We start from the raw sequence: 19,368 nt of genomic DNA, 5'->3' as shown, positions 1-19,368 counted from the left end.
GCCCACTTATGTCCACATATATGTATCCGGTGACCGTTCAGTCCAATTTGTACCAAACTCGGATATGGTTATTGTGCTTGCCACATAAAAGCCAAACGATTCAAAAGTTATTGAAATCGGACTAAAATTACGCCGCTTTTATACTAACGGTAAATTTTAGAAATGCCTTGAAATGTCAATATTTCGAAATTTAAGGACGCATACAATTTATTCAAAATTGATACACCCCGGCTTACCATGTAGCGGTAGCTTTCGGAAAGGTGAAAAGCCATATATGTAATACTTGCGCCGGGTATTTAATGTTCGGCCCCGCCCGAACTTAGACTTTCTTACTTGTTAAAAATAACTTAAAGTAAGTTTGCTATAATAAGCGTTAAATAAGCATTTTTAATATTAAGCTTATTAAAAAATTTTTCAAATAAACCTTTAATAAGTTTTGAGAGCGAATGTTTATAAATAACTTAAACTTATAAATGAAATGCAAATGCCAACGACATGAAGTAGTAAATATAATTTTTTTCAATCGAAAGTGACGTGTTTACGTTTTTTAAAATATATTATGAAAAGGAAAAAATTAAATAAAACCAATGCGGTAAAAAAAATCTAATCCAGGACCAGCTGCGCTAATCGGTAGAGCATTCGAGTCTTCAAATGATGAGTTCTCCTTATCCTTTCTTAGTTTGAGTTCATCAATGAGAATGGCGGCGATGAAGCGGAATATATAGCTGCATCGATGTCGTTTTTCCAATTTGCCAATAACCGCTTGTAATTGAAAGCACGCAACAAGATATAATAATTAACTTTTTTATGCTTAATTTTTGTGTGTTATCGTGAATTTGTATGCTAAAATGTCTATTCCCTATTTACATTTTCGCGACTGTAGATGAGTCCGCCGAAAATTCGCATTTCTTTTGGTTTCTAGATGTTAAGCAATCTATGTATGAGTTTTTATTGAAATATCTTTAAATAAAGGGTTATAAAAATGTTTATAAAAAGCTTTTTTTTGAAAATTTTTAGTAAGTTTATATTCATACGCTTATAAACATCCTTTTTTGAACCTTTATTATAAGTTTAAACTTTTACGCTTATAAAAAGCTTTCTTTTGAACATTTATTAAAAGTTTATATTTTTCTACGCTTATAACCAATGTTCCTTTTCGATTATATTACGCTTACTTTCAAGCGTTTTATAAACAAAAAATCAACGTTTTGTAAGCTTAATGTTTATAATTGAAAACTTAAAAAAACTTTCTTTAAGTTTATTTTGCTTGTTGGGTAGGTATAAACAAGGTAATTGTTTGAATATTGTTATGGCGATACATGATTCAATAATTAAAGGTTTGCTCATTATTGACATTCGACTTTTGACACTCCCTTAGCTGCCTTACAAAAGCTTCGCATACACACACGAACCCACACACAGTGCTTTGCTAAGGGAGCCGATTTTGTCAAGAGGGAGCGAGAAAACTGCTTTTTGAGCAAACCTTTTATTATTGAATCATGATGGCGATACACATATCGGAACAGGTATTCACTCAAATTCAAAAAGAATTTTAAGCCAAAATCATTCATTCGTTTTGTATATGAATAATTTATATACCGTACGGTACGTTTTTAATAAATTGTTTTTATTGTAGCGGCTACAACAACCCCGTCCAGACCGGTTTGTCCCGCAATCGTTGTCAAGCTCTACTAACGGAAGACCCAGGAAGCGTGCAGCCTCGATGGGGTCTGTCAATAAGGACACAGGCGTTAGCAGGGTGGGATTCAGTGGGCATGCGAAGAGATGTTTCGAGTCGTGGGGCGTCTGTCCGCACGTCGGGAATTCGTTTGGCACATCTGCATTTATTCTGCTCAGGTACGAGTTTAACCTGCTGCAGTAGCCAGAGCGAAGTTAAGCTATTGTGGTACGAGTCTCCCGAGGCAGACGAAGCCCGTCCACAGCATTCACGGTCGAGAGTCTATATAACTCGAGACTGACTCCCTGTGAATGCCGTTCAGGGCCTGTCGGTATTCTGTCCGCTCCAGAGGTTGTCTTATGAACCTTTGGACTTCGTCCGTCAATTCATATACATGCCTTCTGACGTGCCGTGGCGAGGATTCTTCTGCAAGCAGAAATTGCTTGCAGAGCATTGGGTTATGCTCCTTAATTGGGAGCATATGGTCCTCGTCGTGCAGCTAATGTTGCGGCGACATCAGAAGGCATCCTGTCGCTGTCCGGAGTGCCGTGTTTTGGCAGGTCTGTAGCTTCATTCACTGCATCTTACTAGTACCCGGAGACCACACACTCGCTGCATAGTTCAGAACCGCCGGCCAATTGCCTTGAACCTTGCCAACAACGTTTCTTTGTTTTTGCCCCAGGTGCTGCCGACTAGCGACGTGAAGACCTTGTTGCGGCTTTGTATTTTATTGACAATTGCGGTTGTATGCGCCGAGAGGGAGGGAAGACTGTCGAAGGTTACTCCGAGGATCTTCAGGTTGTTCACAGTCGGAATTGGTTCTTCATCCACGTGAATACCCAGTTGCAGTCTGACCTCCTTCGTCCAGGTGGTGAAAAGCGTTGCTAAGGGAGGAGAGATAACCGTTTACTTTCGAGCACTCTTTTGAATGAATTCATGCAGCCCTCTAGTACAAAGCAAAACGGACCTAAGATTCAGATTCGGCGATAGGTGGGTTTGGTTAAATACACCGGCCACTTTTTTGTGTGCCGCTGCACTCGAAATTAAGCCGTTGACTCGTACACCCTCAAAATTTCGACTAAATTGCGAATTTTTGGCTAATTTTTCACTATTTTCGCAACCAAATCGAAGTTTAGGATGAGTAAGAGTAAAGCAGACCTCATATTCGGATTCAGTGGGTTGAAATATGTACATCCCGGTAGGTGGGTCTGGTTAAACGCACCCACCATTTTTTTGTGTGCCGGTGTAATAAATGAAAATGAAGAAAAACCATGTCAAATCCGGACTTAGAAATCATGCTATTTTCATAGCTCATTGTTACTTACCTGTGAGTTTTCATAGTTCAAGTTTGCTCGCTTTTCGGCCCAATATTCATAAGCATTCTTGTAGTTCAACCACACCAAAATAGCCTTATCAACGGCGATCGGTTGAATATACAGAAGTGGACGCTTCAGCTTTAACAACACCAGCTCTTTATCCTCATTTAACAACTCATCTTGGAAGGCATTTCGCAAACCTATGGTTGTATGGAAGAAGGCATACTGTTGGAATTCCGGTTCAGCCTCATCAAAGATTACATTACGTATAATTTGGCCCAGCGAAAGGTTAAAATCGATATGGGCCTTGCCAAACATTTTACGATCATTTCCTTCGCCCAAATTTTTTACGCGATTAGACAAATGCAGCTCTAGCGTGCCAGTTTCAAAGCGCACTGCTGAAGAGCAGGGCGTTGTAGCAGTCAACTGTATTCGCTTCATCGATATGTTGACCGAAAATAGTATGCTTTTCATCGAAGACTCTTGTACGCTGGCTGTATCACCACTATCTTCAGACCATAGGGGCACTGGCTTTTCGCCGCCGTACACTTTTTGTAATACTTCATTAATCTCGCGCATGAAAACCTTCTGAACAAATACCAGATGATTCAGAAGATCAGTTGTTAAACAGCGCTCAAATTCGCCGATCTCAGCTGATGCATTCACATAGCCACCGCGACGTAATATGATACCTTCGACTCGTTCTGGTTCCTGAATAAGAATGCTTAAATGACTAAAATGTAAACAGATATAAATTACACATACATACCTCTTGCCTGTTTTCAGGTATATATTCAGCGCTCACATGAACTAGCGGTAGGCCGATACAGGCCTCAGAGGGCAAATTCATCTCATTCTAAACATGTAAATGTAAACCAATTTCACTCTCACTTTCTCGATATACTAAATACAATAAATCAATGAAGAATGATATCTACTCACCCGCACCTGTATCTTCGTATTAAAGCTTAGAGTATGTGTTGGCAAATCTATAACGAATTTTGCACGATTGCCAGTCACACCTGTCGAACTGACACAGTTCATACGATATTGTGCTTGTAACGAAGGCAATAGTGCTGCATTTATCGACAAGCTATGCAGTAAAATATTAAACTGCATAACCAACGGTTGAAGTAATCCATTATGTTGCGCTGGTATCTTATGTGGTGGTACTGCTTTCTTTTTCGGCTCCTGCTGTGGTTCAGCGTTCTCCTTCACATCAACGCTTTTGCCGGCGGAACGTGAATGATGTGGCGATTCTGGTTCATCGGGATTATGTGCACGTGACGCAGAGCGACCAGAATTGCGTCCAACACGCAATTCTTGCAGAGTAGAGCTTAGCTGCTTCGAACTGCGAGTCATCATTCCATGCAATGCGACGGGGTGTTGTGGTATTTCGATGTTCACTGGGCCAATTGAGAGCAATCCGCTGTTTTTATCTTTGCCACGCTTTGTCAAACTGGAGTAGAGCGTTTGACATTTTCCCACCGTTACTTTTACGACAGTTCTGTACAATAAAGGCAATTAGTACTGTCAATAATTTTACCAGCTCAACAACTTACTGTTGATTTGGTGCAACACCTTCCAAAAGTACGATCATGGTGCGACCTACTTGGCCAGTTACGGAGCATTCCAGTGATACCGGTCGTGCTTTTTTGCGCCATGTAGCACTGCCATTCAAGGTGGTTATTTCAGCTTCCAGTTTTAGGCCACTCAGTGTCGCCATTAAGCGCGTCTTATGAATTTTCGCCACACCAAATACAACCAGCCGGGTTTTTTCCTGCGACAAAGCTTCTATAATATGAAATATGTGTACATTAGAACCCTTTTTTACAAATAAAATATTGATCGTTCGCCTACCAACTAGCTCACGATGTTGCGGCAGAGGCGTTGGAGCACTTGTTCCATCATCTTCTTCATTACGCGTGTCCTGTCGCATATAACCACCAACTGAAGTTTTCTTCACTCCATATTTAAAAGCATCGTGTGTCTCATTGGACATTGAGCTACGTTGCACTGTCTTTGTTTCAGGCATGGTACCATATAGTTCTAACAAATTGTAAATTGTTTTCCAGCAATTTGGCGTCAGCATCAGTGGCTTTATACCATTGAAGTCATTTTTGTTTATGGTATTGCAGTCACCACTGACGCTGGTTGCGCATGCTCCATTGAGCGATGCCTTGGACTCTAGCGATAATTTGAACATATGCTGCTCGCTTACTGAAGTAATGGGGCTATCACGTAATGGTGAAGAGCTTGTCTCATTTAGATTTGTGTATCCTGAGCATATAAGATATGAAAATAAGCAACAGATGTATATTTTTTGTCATATATAATAATGTAAATTACCTAACTTTCCCTTAACAGATTTGCTAGTAGAGCGTAACTTTTGAGCAAAACTGGATGGCCGATTTCTGGCATTAGGGGAAGGTGTTAGCTGTATTAAGGGACCGATGCCACTAGGGCGTACCCTATATTATTTCAATAAGCAGTTCGTAAACATGCAAAGTAGATATACGTTAACTTTTCAACAAGAAGCTCACCTGCCTCCAATGGGATGTGTCATGGATATCATTTCATTGAATTTATCATAACGTTCATCTGAAGAGTTCTCATTATGGACAAAGCGATCTGGCACCGAACCGAAGGGGGCGATATCATTGGGCTCGGATGCTAAAACGTATAAAACAGTAACTTTAAACTATTATATTTATCCCTTTTTACTTACCTAAGCTACATTCGTCTTTGGCATCCGACTTTCTAGTCAAATCCGGTTGTTGATGAAATTCATTTTGAGCATCCTTGACATTCTGATACATGTTTGTGATTTGATGTAGTAGACGCAGCAGAGGCATATTAACCTATGGAAAAGGAGTAATAAATAGTAACACTGTGAGGCAGCCAATAAAATGGAAGAGCTCTAGAATATTGAACCACCTGCCGTTTTGTGGCTTAAAGTCACAATTTTTATACAGTGTATATCTAATTTGGTATCAGTTGTAGCCCAATTTTTTCACTTAAGTGGGTCAGTTTGAGGATGGTCCCGTGCGCAGACAACAAAAAACTGCCATTCACCTGGGAGTGGCCAGAAGTAATTCTTGTACGTACGATTCAAATCGCAGCTCACAACGTACGGATATTTATATCTAAAGCTAAAGTGAGAAGGCGTAAAACTTCGCGTGCGCTGGGTTTGGGTCCCGCCACGTTAAAACCCCGGCCAATGAAAAAGTTCAGAAAGCCTCCGATGAGACCCCCTTTTTTAATGATGACCACGGCAAACGTATAAAGGACTATGATTTGAGGGTATGCACCTGGAATATCCGGACCTGTAATGGGGAAGGTGCCTCTGCCCGGCTGGTTGATGTCCTCGGGAAGACAAAGACTGACATCACCGCCATCTATGAAATGTGAAAATGTGATGGACGGGGCAAGGCAAGGTATGCGTGATGCCTTGCGACCAGTGTTGCCGCTTTGGTAATTTTTAACCAAAATTGGTTATTTTTTTCTTTATTTAATAAATTTGGTAATTTATTTTTCAATTTGGTAACTTTTTTGATTCGGTCGTACATGTCACATAGCTCAATAAAGGCACGTTAGGAAGTGGCCCGTAAGCGTTTCATTTTATATAAATACCAGGAAATCCTGAAAGGCGAAAAGTTGTTCCAGCGTTCCTTGGTTAATAGACTGGTGTGATCTATAACAAACTGCTTGAAAGTGGCTAATGGGTGGTCGTACCTTTCCGTCAGTTTGTCTGCTTTGCAATTACCATCAATTTTCCATTGTACCCGACAACCATACATATGAGCTGAATACTATGTAAATATGTATGTTATCGTTCAAAAAGCTACGGCATTCAGTGGGGGACTTTACTCTGTGAGTCGAAAACTTTCAGGACTGCCTACAAGCGTTGCATTTTTGAGATATTTTCGGCTACTTGTTGACATTTTTTTGACAAATTTTAACATATTATTTTTTTTTTTATGTTAATTTTGGTAATTTTTTTTTTTTTAATATAGTTCTTTCTTTAGCAAAACCCGGGTAAATCCAAGTTTCAAACCTTTTTCAATAATAAATAACAAAAATTCAACAAACTTTCGTAAAACTCTCGAGGTTTTTGAATTAGATTTCCTAGAAAGATTCTGGTTACAAAATTTTGTAGCCCATTGAGTTCGAGTAGAATAAAATCTAAGTTTTAAATCGCTAAAAATTACCGTTGATTTTTTAGAATAGCCTCATAAAAAATTCCAATGGTACCAAGCCGGATGATGTCAGTGGTCAAATGACATCCCCTCTACGGAAACTTATGCGCCTCAAACTCCTCTGTTGCAATGAACCGTATCCATGACACTAAGGGCCGTTTGCACCATGTCTAGTTAACGCTAACTGGAGGTACATCCTTCAGTTAAGCACGTTAACTGCTTTATCGATCACATGTTATATGATGGGTGTCGATAACGTCGATAAAGATGTTTAACTGGGAGTTAGAATTAACTAGACATGGTGCAAACGGCCCTAAATGATCAGATGCCGTCAGTTGTTTTGTGGCCTGAGCTTTGTATCGATGGAGAAATAGTATATCCAAATGCAAAATATGCAATTAGCCATAAGAAAGTACCATGTTCTTAAAACGACGCGCAATGAACAAATTTGTTTCTTCGGCAATACGCTTGAAATCCTAAACAAGGGGTTATGTTGTGGCTTTCAGCGTTAACGCAGTTAAAAAAATTTTAGGTGAATGGAGTGCTGATTGCCTGAAAATCTTGTGTATTCGGATATATTTACATATGTACATACAAATGTATGTTTGTACAGTTCTGCATATAAAATAAGTTTGGGAATTTTTTGTTGAATTTGGTAACTTTTTCCGATGATTTTGGTAAAAAATAAAAAAAATTTTGTGGCAACACTGCTTGCGACGTCTACTACAGTTGCCACGCAAAGGAGCGCAAATTCGGTGTTGGAGTCGTGGTAGGAGAGACTCCGTCACCGAGTACTGGCGTTCACCCCGGAGGAGCGAGATTCTTCAACATCCCGCTCATCTGCGCCCATGCCCCGACGGAAGAGAAGGACGAGGCGTTCAAGGATCTCCTCTATGAGCGCTTTGAACGTACATAGGAGCGCATTCCCCCGAAATGATATCAAAATCGTGCTCGGCGATTTTAATGTCAAGTTGGGCAAGGAAGGTATCTTTGGCGCTACTGTCGGAAAATTCAGCCTACACGACGAAACGTCCGATAACGGACTGAGGATGATCGACTTCGCCGGAACCCGAAACATGGCAATATGTAGTACTAGGTTCCAGCATAAGAAGATCCACTAAGATACATGGCTGTCTCCATATCGAAAAACGAGAAACGAAATCGATCATGTTGTGATAGACGGAGGGCATGCTTTTAGCGTTTTAGACGTACGTACACTCCGAGGGCCAAATATCGATTCGGACCACCATATTGTTGTAGCCAAGATACGCACCCGCCTCTGTGCAGCAAAAAATGTGCGCCCAACAATGCAAGGAAAGCTTAACGTCGAAAAGCTGCAATCAGAACAGACGGCCAATTTATTCGCCACTCGACTCACACACCTGCTCTCTGACAGCACTCTTCAACAATCCGACATAAGCGAGTAGTGGAACCACATTTTCCGATCATTAAGTACCGCCGCCGAAGAAGTAGTTGGATTTCAGCGAGCCCGAAAGAACAGCTGGTACGATGAGGAATGTCAAGAAGGCGCAGGGACGCCGCCTATAGGGCCACGCTGCGATCGAACGCAACGCGAGCTATGTGGGGCCGTTATAGGGAACTGAAGATGTAAGCGAGGCGTGTTTGCCGCAATAAGAAGAGAGAGGCCAAGATACATACGTGAGTGCGAAGAGCTTGAGATGCTGGCCGACAGGAAGAACGCCCGAAAATCTGTCTGCAGAGCTATTTAAGTACGCCGGCGAGGAGCTGATGAGGTGCATGCATCGGCTCTTATGCAACATATGGTTAGATGAACACGTGCCCGACGACTGGAATTTAAGTGTGCTCTACCCAATCCACAAGAAAGGCGACCCCGCCATTCGCGCCAACTACCGCGGAATCAGCCTTCTAAGCATAGGTCACAAGGTCTTATCGAGTGCATTGTGTGAAAGACTGAAGCAAGCCGTCAACGAACTGATTGTGGCTTTAGGCCCGGAAAATCCACCATAGATCAGGTATTCACAATACCCCAAATCTTAGAAAAGACCCGCGAGAATAGGATCGGCACTCACCGCCTATTTGTTGACTTTAAAGACGCTTTCGACAGCACTAAAAGGAGTTACCCATACGCCGCTATGTCCGAATTTGGCATCCCCGAAAAACTGACGCGGCTGTGTAAAATGACGTTGAGCAATACCACCAGCTCTTTCAGAATGGGGAAGGACCTCTCCGAGCCGTTTGATACCAAACGAGGTTTCAGACTCCCTTTCGTGGGATTTCTTTAATCCCACGCCATCGATATTATCGGTAATTAGATAGAGATATAAAGCGAATGGGTCTGGTGGTGAAAGAGGACAAAACGAAGTATCTCCTGTCATCACACAAACAGTCAAGAGAATACGCGCCTTGGCCACACGTCACTGTTGACAGTTACAAGTTTGGAAAAGTACACGACTTCGTATATTTGGGAACCAGCATTAACACCATTAATAATGTCAGCCTTGAAATCCAACGGAGAATCAAGAAGTGCTATTTTGGACTGAGTAGGCAATTGAGAAGTAAAGTCTTCTCTCGTCGTACAAAGATCACACTTTATAAGTCACTCACCATGCCTGTACTGGTGTATGGCATGGACAATGAAAACATCTGATGAAGCGGAACTTGGAGTTTTCGAGAGAAAGATTCTGCGAAAGATTTACGAACCTATACGCGTTAGTGATGGCGAATACCGCAGACGATTTACCGATGAGCTGTATGAGCTTTGCAGCGATATAGACATAGTGCAGCGAATTAAAATTCAGCGGCTCCGCTGGCTTGGCCATGTCGTTCGAATGGACAGAAACGCTCCTGCTCTGGAAATATTCAACGCGGGCCGCGATGCTGGTAACAGAGGAAGAGGAAGGCCTCCTCTGCGTTGGAAAGACCAGGTGGAGAAGGACTTGGCTTCACTTGGCATTTCCAATGGCGTCAGTTGGCACAGATGAGAAATAGCTGGCGTGGTCAAAATCGCTTAGGCGGGTACAGCGCCGATAAAGAAGAAGAAGAGTTTGAGTTTTAGTTTGAGCGTTATTTTGAAAAATATGGAAAAATTAAGTTTGTAGAGTCGATGGACGATTCAAGTGTTTAACAAAAATTTCATTGGGTCTTCTCAGACGAAAAGAGTGCGATAACGGACAAAAGTACACTATAAATTTTATTGTAACACTATTAAACAGCACTGACATGCATGGGTGTTCAGTTGCAGTTGCACGACCATACTCAATTCCGGACTTGGGTCGCCGATAGCGTCCCTTAGCAACGAGAGCAACTCATGTGCGAGATGCGGCAACTAATCCGTGTGTCGCCTCGGGTCACGACAGAAAAAGAGGGAGCTTTGGTAGGGACCAAGGGCCCCGTGAAGTCAATAAGTATCTATTGACCAGTAGATGCGACTATAAGCGGGCGTCTATTTTGAGCAAGCGACTAGCCACATAAATGTGTCATCTATTAGAAACCCTCCCAGCAATGGGTTATCCCCGCCGCTAAAACATGAATCCGAATCAAGCTCCACTCTCCATTAACCCCTCGCATACGGGACAAAGACTTTGATTTACGGATATGCACTTTGAATGATCGGACCAAATGTTTCATCTCATAAAAAAATCGATGGACAGGACATAGCTGCAAAAAATCTGCAGCGTATGACATGTACTACAGCTGCTACGGCGAACAAATTTGGTGGGATTGCATTGGAGCTAAATTGAATATCCGCCGAATATGTATACATGCCCCGATAGAGGAAAAGGACGATGAGACCAAGGAGCATGAGGGCATGAGAGAAGTATAGCGAGTAAAGTGTTTTTGCTAAATATACTCGCAATTTGAGTTTTTTTATAAATATGTATTTCAACATTTTACGTATTTACTTTGACCTGAAATTAAAATTTTTAGTTAAATGTTTGTCTTTAGTACTTATTTGATATTTGTAATGGGTCGTTTTTTGTGAAATTTAATATACTTTCGTGGAGTAGAACTTGTGTTGTTAACAATTGATAGAGTATTATACATGTAATTCATTGTTAAAACATCTGGTATTTTGTAAAATTATCTTTTGGAAAAAACTGCAAATTAAAAACAATTTATTGTTTTCTTAGAAAGTGTCAAGTTCAAAAATGCTGAATTTTTTCATGTAGATAAGCTCCAAGCAGTGGCACGACTAATGACGGCAACACAGCTAGGAGAGCATTTTATCGTACGGATCTATTAGCATCGATCACAGGCGTGAATGTTAATTTTTTAGAACACTTGCATACGAGTTTAATAGCACTTTCGTCTGAGTTTGAGATTAATTCTGTACGGTTAGGGAATCCAATCCCGCAAATGCGGGGTCCCGCAAATGAGAGATTGCACATGCGGGATCCGCAGGATTTGCGGGATTAAAGCAAATAATTTAAATGACGAATGCGAGTTGTGAACGTGCTCGCTAAAATGTTTGTCGTGTATGGCTGTATTAAATATACATCATTCTTGTTGATCGCACTTTATTCTATTCTTAATATCTTCTTAACTCTACATATTAAATTTCTTTACACTAGTTAGTCATGTTCCAGAGGTCACCCTACGCTCGAGTAGCGGTCCAGTGGGTACCGCTCGCACGCTGTGTTGGCGTAGGCGTATCTCTGTGGTGGTCCTCTGCTACTTGCGGTGCTCTGTTGAACCCGCATTCTCGGTAGGATGTGGCGGGCAGCGTATCGAAGGCGATTACCCCCAAAGAGAACGAATCACAAGCAATCCCTCCATTCAGTTCAGCCGCGACCAGAGCTTCGTGCTGACTCACTGTTGGGCGGTTGTGTCGCGTCTTTTATAGGCCGTCTGTGTACTGTTCCGTGGTTGTGCGGCTACATGATGACTATGGGCTACCATACAACATCTGATTTATGGTGCTATGGTGGTTGTTTGGCTTCGTGTGAGTAGTTATTTGTGTGAACCAAACTTCCCATGGATATTTGGTCCTCACAGTCCCCACACTTTGGTGGTCTAACGCCGCCCTAACCCTTGGCCAGATGTTCTCTCTCCACGACTGTGTTGTGATCGCGTAATTCTCCGTGCGGAACCTCAGAGTGCGGAGTAGTGACGGCCTGGGCTGGTAGTGATGACGGTTGTGCCTCTGACGGCTGACTGTGTGGCGGTTGCTTGCGCTTGATTTTCCTAAGACGATGTGGTGGCCGCCACAGGACGCCGTCGCACCCATGCTGCCTAGCGCGTCTAGACCAAATACGATATCATCAACTGCGCCGGGCATTCCGTGAGGTGTGACTGCCCGATGTGAACTCCAACTCTCACGGCGTCGAAGATTTTGCAGATGGTGCCATCGGCCATTTATACTTCGATGTCCCCGTTTCCAGAGTTCAGTTGGACGACACAAAACATTTCAAAGCGCCCGTTTCAATAACGGCCTCCACCAATTCCCCACCATACTGTATTAGGGCGTAGAGCCGGCCGTGTTCCTGACGCATGGTTGCTGGTGGTTCGGCACTGGATTTTGTGAGTTCACCGCACCTTGTTCTGGGTGAAACTGTCCTGTCGTTTCCTTACCGTTTGCGACATCCCTCTAATGTTAGCACATCGGATCGGCCGGACACCCAGCAAAACAGCTTTCGCGCGTTACGGCATCTCCTGGCGTAATGTCCTTCTTGATCACACGTTCGTCGATGGTTTTCGAGACTGCCCTCGCATTCTTCAGCGGTGCGAGGAGTTCCGCCAGGGCATTGAAGTCTCGTGGTCGAATGTGTAATAAATAATTAGATCTGTTCCGAAAGATCCTTTCCAATTGCTGTTCGCTGCTGTGTCTCGCGCGGCGCGTCGAGCTCTGTATCGTGAGCACGTAGTCTGTACTTTTCCCGTGCGTGCTTTTTTTCCTGCCGTATGTCATCCTCAAAGTACCGGCCCGGTAGGAAGAAGCTTAGAAAATCTTGCTTGAAAGTATTCAAGCTTATCTAGTGCTCGTTGTTGTTGTGGTACCATTGGATGGCCTTGTCGCGTAGTAGCTCAGGCATGCTTTTTGGGAGTAGGTCCAGATCCAACGCGTATACCTCGGCCAACTCCTCTAAGCGTTCCACGAAAGCTAGCGGGTCTCGTCCACCGTCGTAACACACTGACCACATCCGTACCTGGTAAACGATAAGCGTGATAGATACCAGATCCTCCTTGGAGACTTTCTCCTTTAGAAAATGCTGAGGTATACTCGCCGGTTCGGGGCTTTTTGTAGATCGCACTTTATTATATTCTTAATATTTTATTAACTCTTCATATTAAATTTCTTTACACTGGTTAGTCGGTGGTCCAGAGGTCGCCCTACGACCGAGTAACAGCCCAGTGGGTCCCGGCAATAACGCAAAATTTGCTTTATTTCACTTTTAAATGGGAAATAATACCAAAATCGGAGGTTTGCTTTATTTCAAACAAAGGTTGGAAATAAAACAAATTTTGCCTTATTTCCCATTGCTTATTTATACTATTTCTAACAAAAACTGTTTACTGACAGAAGGAAAAAGAACTTTGTTTATTCCAAAAATACAATTAAACAAAAAATGTGATATAGTTCATATGAAGAAAGTAATATTCACACCTTAAAATGTTTGCATGGAACCATGGCGCAATAAACAGGTGAAGTTATAAAAAAGCTTTCTCGCTTTATTTTCTGTCATTCGGCTGCCTTAAAGTCAAATTTTAAACGCAATTTTTTAAATAAGGCAGTGTCAAAATCTTTCTTCTCGCTCTAATTACTTCACCAGTCATTCCGCCATGGCATGGAACAAACAAAGGTTGCCGTTCCTGTTCGCAGCATATAACACAGAGGATATGACTATAAGCGGGCGTCTATTTTGAGCAAGCGACTAGCCACATAAATGTGTCATCTATTAGAAACCCTCCCAGCAATGGGTTATCCCCGCCGCTAAAACATGAATCCGAATCAAGCTCCACTCTCCATTAACCCCTCGCATACGGGACAAAGACTTTGATTTACGGATATGCACTTTGAATGATCGGACCAAATGTTTCATCTCATAAAAAAATCGATGGACAGGACATAGCTGCAAAAAATCTGCAGCGTATGACATGTACTACAGCTGCTACGGCGAACAAATTTGGTGGGATTGCATTGGAGCTAAATTGAATATCCGCCGAATATGTATACATGCCCCGATAGAGGAAAAGGACGATGAGACCAAGGAGCATGAGGGCATGAGAGAAGTATAGCGAGTAAAGTGTTTTTGCTAAATATACTCGCAATTTGAGTTTTTTTATAAATATGTATTTCAACATTTTACGTATTTACTTTGACCTGAAATTAAAATTTTTAGTTAAATGTTTGTCTTTAGTACTTATTTGATATTTGTAATGGGTCGTTTTTTGTGAAATTTAATATACTTTCGTGGAGTAGAACTTGTGTTGTTAACAATTGATAGAGTATTATACATGTAATTCATTGTTAAAACATCTGGTATTTTGTAAAATTATCTTTTGGAAAAAACTGCAAATTAAAAACAATTTATTGTTTTCTTAGAAAGTGTCAAGTTCAAAAATGCTGAATTTTTTCATGTAGATAAGCTCCAAGCAGTGGCACGACTAATGACGGCAACACAGCTAGGAGAGCATTTTATCGTACGGATCTATTAGCATCGATCACAGGCGTGAATGTTAATTTTTTAGAACACTTGCATACGAGTTTAATAGCACTTTCGTCTGAGTTTGAGATTAATTCTGTACGGTTAGGGAATCCAATCCCGCAAATGCGGGGTCCCGCAAATGAGAGATTGCACATGCGGGATCCGCAGGATTTGCGGGATTAAAGCAAATAATTTAAATGACGAATGCGAGTTGTGAACGTGCTCGCTAAAATGTTTGTCGTGTATGGCTGTATTAAATATACATCATTCTTGTTGATCGCACTTTATTCTATTCTTAATATCTTCTTAACTCTACATATTAAATTTCTTTACACTAGTTAGTCATGTTCCAGAGGTCACCCTACGCTCGAGTAGCGGTCCAGTGGGTACCGCTCGCACGCTGTGTTGGCGTAGGCGTATCTCTGTGGTGGTCCTCTGCTACTTGCGGTGCTCTGTTGAACCCGCATTCTCGGTAGGATGTGGCGGGCAGCGTATCGAAGGCGATTACCCCCAAAGAGAACGAATCACAAGCAATCCCTCCATTCAGTTCAGCCGCGACCAGAGCTTCGTGCTGACTCACTGTTGGGCGGTTGTGTCGCGTCTTTTATAGGCCGTCTGTGTACTGTTCCGTGGTTGTGCGGCTACATGATGACTATGGGCTACCATACAACATCTGATTTATGGTGCTATGGTGGTTGTTTGGCTTCGTGTGAGTAGTTATTTGTGTGAACCAAACTTCCCATGGATATTTGGTCCTCACAGTCCCCACACTTTGGTGGTCTAACGCCGCCCTAACCCTTGGCCAGATGTTCTCTCTCCACGACTGTGTTGTGATCGCGTAATTCTCCGTGCGGAACCTCAGAGTGCGGAGTAGTGACGGCCTGGGCTGGTAGTGATGACGGTTGTGCCTCTGACGGCTGACTGTGTGGCGGTTGCTTGCGCTTGATTTTCCTAAGACGATGTGGTGGCCGCCACAGGACGCCGTCGCACCCATGCTGCCTAGCGCGTCTAGACCAAATACGATATCATCAACTGCGCCGGGCATTCCGTGAGGTGTGACTGCCCGATGTGAACTCCAACTCTCACGGCGTCGAAGATTTTGCAGATGGTGCCATCGGCCATTTATACTTCGATGTCCCCGTTTCCAGAGTTCAGTTGGACGACACAAAACATTTCAAAGCGCCCGTTTCAATAACGGCCTCCACCAATTCCCCACCATACTGTATTAGGGCGTAGAGCCGGCCGTGTTCCTGACGCATGGTTGCTGGTGGTTCGGCACTGGATTTTGTGAGTTCACCGCACCTTGTTCTGGGTGAAACTGTCCTGTCGTTTCCTTACCGTTTGCGACATCCCTCTAATGTTAGCACATCGGATCGGCCGGACACCCAGCAAAACAGCTTTCGCGCGTTACGGCATCTCCTGGCGTAATGTCCTTCTTGATCACACGTTCGTCGATGGTTTTCGAGACTGCCCTCGCATTCTTCAGCGGTGCGAGGAGTTCCGCCAGGGCATTGAAGTCTCGTGGTCGAATGTGTAATAAATAATTAGAGCTGTTCCGAAAGATCCTTTCCAATTGCTGTTCTCTGCTGTGTCTCGCGCGGCGCGTCGAGCTCTGTATCGTGAGCACGTAGTCTGTACTTTTCCCGTGCGTGCTTTTTTTCCTGCCGTATGTCATCCTCAAAGTACCGGCCCGGTAGGAAGAAGCTTAGAAAATCTTGCTTGAAAGTATTCAAGCTTATCTAGTGCTCGTTGTTGTTGTGGTACCATTGGATGGCCTTGTCGCGTAGTAGCTCAGGCATGCTTTTTGGGAGTAGGTCCAGATCCAACGCGTATACCTCGGCCAACTCCTCTAAGCGTTCCACGAAAGCTAGCGGGTCTCGTCCACCGTCGTAACACACTGACCACATCCGTACCTGGTAAACGATAAGCGTGATAGATACCAGATCCTCCTTGGAGACTTTCTCCTTTAGAAAATGCTGAGGTATACTCGCCGGTTCGGGGCTTTTTGTAGATCGCACTTTATTATATTCTTAATATTTTATTAACTCTTCATATTAAATTTCTTTACACTGGTTAGTCGGTGGTCCAGAGGTCGCCCTACGACCGAGTAACAGCCCAGTGGGTCCCGGCAATAACGCAAAATTTGCTTTATTTCACTTTTAAATGGGAAATAATACCAAAATCGGAGGTTTGCTTTATTTCAAACAAAGGTTGGAAATAAAACAAATTTTGCCTTATTTCCCATTGCTTATTTATACTATTTCTAACAAAAACTGTTTACTGACAGAAGGAAAAAGAACTTTGTTTATTCCAAAAATACAATTAAACAAAAAATGTGATATAGTTCATATGAAGAAAGTAATATTCACACCTTAAAATGTTTGCATGGAACCATGGCGCAATAAACAGGTGAAGTTATAAAAAAGCTTTCTCGCTTTATTTTCTGTCATTCGGCTGCCTTAAAGTCAAATTTTAAACGCAATTTTTTAAATAAGGCAGTGTCAAAATCTTTCTTCTCGCTCTAATTACTTCACCAGTCATTCCGCCATGGCATGGAACAAACAAAGGTTGCCGTTCCTGTTCGCAGCATATAACACAGAGAATATTGTTTTGAGTTTTATCTTCAATTAAAATTTTTGCATTATCATCACTTGTTTCACCATATCCGAAATGTGGATTTCGTTTACGAAGACGAAGCGAACATGCGGTACGAAATAGTGATGTAAAAATATGCAAAATTTTACCTATTCTCAGACTTCTAAATTTGAACGTATACTCGGTACAAGCAGGTGGGATGAATGGCGCAATAAACAGGTGAAGTAATAAAACAGCTTTCTCGCTTTATTTTCTGACATTCGGCTGTCTTATAGTCACATTTCATAGGCATGTTTTCAAATAAGGCAGTGTCAAAATATTTCTTCTCACTCTAATAATACTTCACCTGGTATAATTCCAAAATGGGTCGGGTGCATGCAATAACACCCTCGTAATAATTCCCATTACTTGGACATTAAGAAGCAGTTTCGGAAGTGAACTAGTGTCATTTTATTATTATTATTTTTTCTAAACGGAGGGGGGAGGCGCGCGAACGCGGACCTCCGCGATGCTGGGCGCTTTCAAAATTGTATACTTACAAATCCGTCCATTTAACTTGTTCGTGTACTACTCTTTGTCAAATGTAACTGGGTGACTACCTACATATGTTCACTATTTTGCTTTATTATTCAAATTTTTAAGTTTAAAAGTTGGTCTTATTGCTTAACGAGAAATGAAATAAAGCAAATTTGTGTTATTTCACATTCAATTGGGAAATAACACAAATTTGCTTTATTGCCGTTTGTGTTATTTCACCCCCACTCAGGCAGCATCAAATGGGTTCAAGGCCGAACCGAGTTTTTGCAAAGACGATGAAGGAAGTTTGGTAGCAGACTTTCTGATCAGCTTTGAAATACATATAAAATTTTAAAATTGTACAGAGATCGGGTAAAAAATTTGCAATAATTCATATGAAAAGGAATAACCGCTAAAGGCGATATAGGATAAAAGTGAGCTGCACATGCTATCGCGGGCGTTGTAGTCAAGTTATTAGAGATGCGTGCTACTATTACATAGGATCTAGGCTCGAGCAGTATTTAAAAATAGGATACGTTTTTTGAAGTGTGAAACTTCTTAATCGAGTTGGAGATGGTTGCGTTAAATATTTAACACCAAGTCATAAAATCTGTATCGTTCGTTCGATTTTCAAAAATGAGATGTCGCATGAAAGGCCTTGTCCTTCGCGTGTGCAACATAGCTTTAGTTCGATGAAAGGAGTTGCCGCATGTTAGAAAATCGAATTCAAAATTTCGCTGCCGCAGAGGATTGCGTTAAATATTTAACACCAAGTCATAAAATCTGTATCGTTCATTCGATATTCAAAAATGAGGTGTCACATGAAAGACCTTGTCCTTCGGGTGTGCAACATAGCTCTGAATGGAGTTGCCACTTGTTAGAAAATCGAATTCAAAATTTCTCTTCCGCAGAGGGTTGCGTTAAATATTTAATACCAAGTCATAAAATCTGTATCGCTCGTTCGATTTTGAAAAATGAGGTATCAAATGAAAGGGCTTGACCTGTAGATGTGCAATATGGTTTTAGTTTTTTAAAGGGTTGCCATATATACGAAAATCAAATTCAAAGTATTTATTAAGTTAAATGAATTACCCCAATATGGGTATCAAATGAAGTGGTTTTGAATAAACTGTATTTTTTAGCTACATGAAGGAGGGTTGCCACCTGTCTCAAAAGTCAAGTATAGTTAAATTATACTTAAGTATTATGCGGGTCTTGGGCGGGGAAAGACCAATGCAAAGACATGAATATAAACAAAAAAAAAATTAAGATAAAGATAAAGATAGAAATAGGGATAGAGATAGAGGTAGAGATAGAGATAAAGGTTAAGATAAAGATGAAGATAAAGATAAAGATAAAGATAAAGATAAAGATAAAGATAAAGATAAAGATAAAGATAAAGATAAAGATAAAGATAAAGATAAAGATAAAGATAA

At 41.8% G+C, this 19,368-nt stretch overlaps 1 protein-coding gene across 1 annotated transcript in view; it reads right to left on the bottom strand.

The window, feature by feature from the left end:
• Positions 1-2,982: 2,982 nt before the first annotated feature.
• The window catches only part of tweek (transmembrane protein KIAA1109 homolog tweek), a 443,660-nt gene continuing 427,274 nt past the window's right edge, over positions 2,983-19,368 (bottom strand). Inside the window, exons 24-31 of the mRNA XM_017630557.1 lie at positions 5,723-5,855; positions 5,538-5,667; positions 5,344-5,465; positions 4,855-5,274; positions 4,557-4,788; positions 3,937-4,501; positions 3,764-3,850; positions 2,983-3,705 (exon numbers count right to left, since the gene is read on the bottom strand). Coding sequence (XP_017486046.1) covers positions 2,983-3,705; positions 3,764-3,850; positions 3,937-4,501; positions 4,557-4,788; positions 4,855-5,274; positions 5,344-5,465; positions 5,538-5,667; positions 5,723-5,855 — 2,412 coding nt within the window. The remainder of the gene's footprint in view (positions 3,706-3,763; positions 3,851-3,936; positions 4,502-4,556; positions 4,789-4,854; positions 5,275-5,343; positions 5,466-5,537; positions 5,668-5,722; positions 5,856-19,368) is intronic.

Source organism: Rhagoletis zephyria, unplaced genomic scaffold, assembly GCF_001687245.7.
Source record: "Rhagoletis zephyria isolate East Lansing unplaced genomic scaffold, Rhagoletis_zephyria_1.1 Rzeph_scaffold_00090, whole genome shotgun sequence".
In the NCBI taxonomy this organism is placed as follows: Eukaryota; Metazoa; Arthropoda; class Insecta; order Diptera; family Tephritidae; genus Rhagoletis; species Rhagoletis zephyria.
This window is presented reverse-complemented; position numbering and strand designations above follow the sequence as displayed.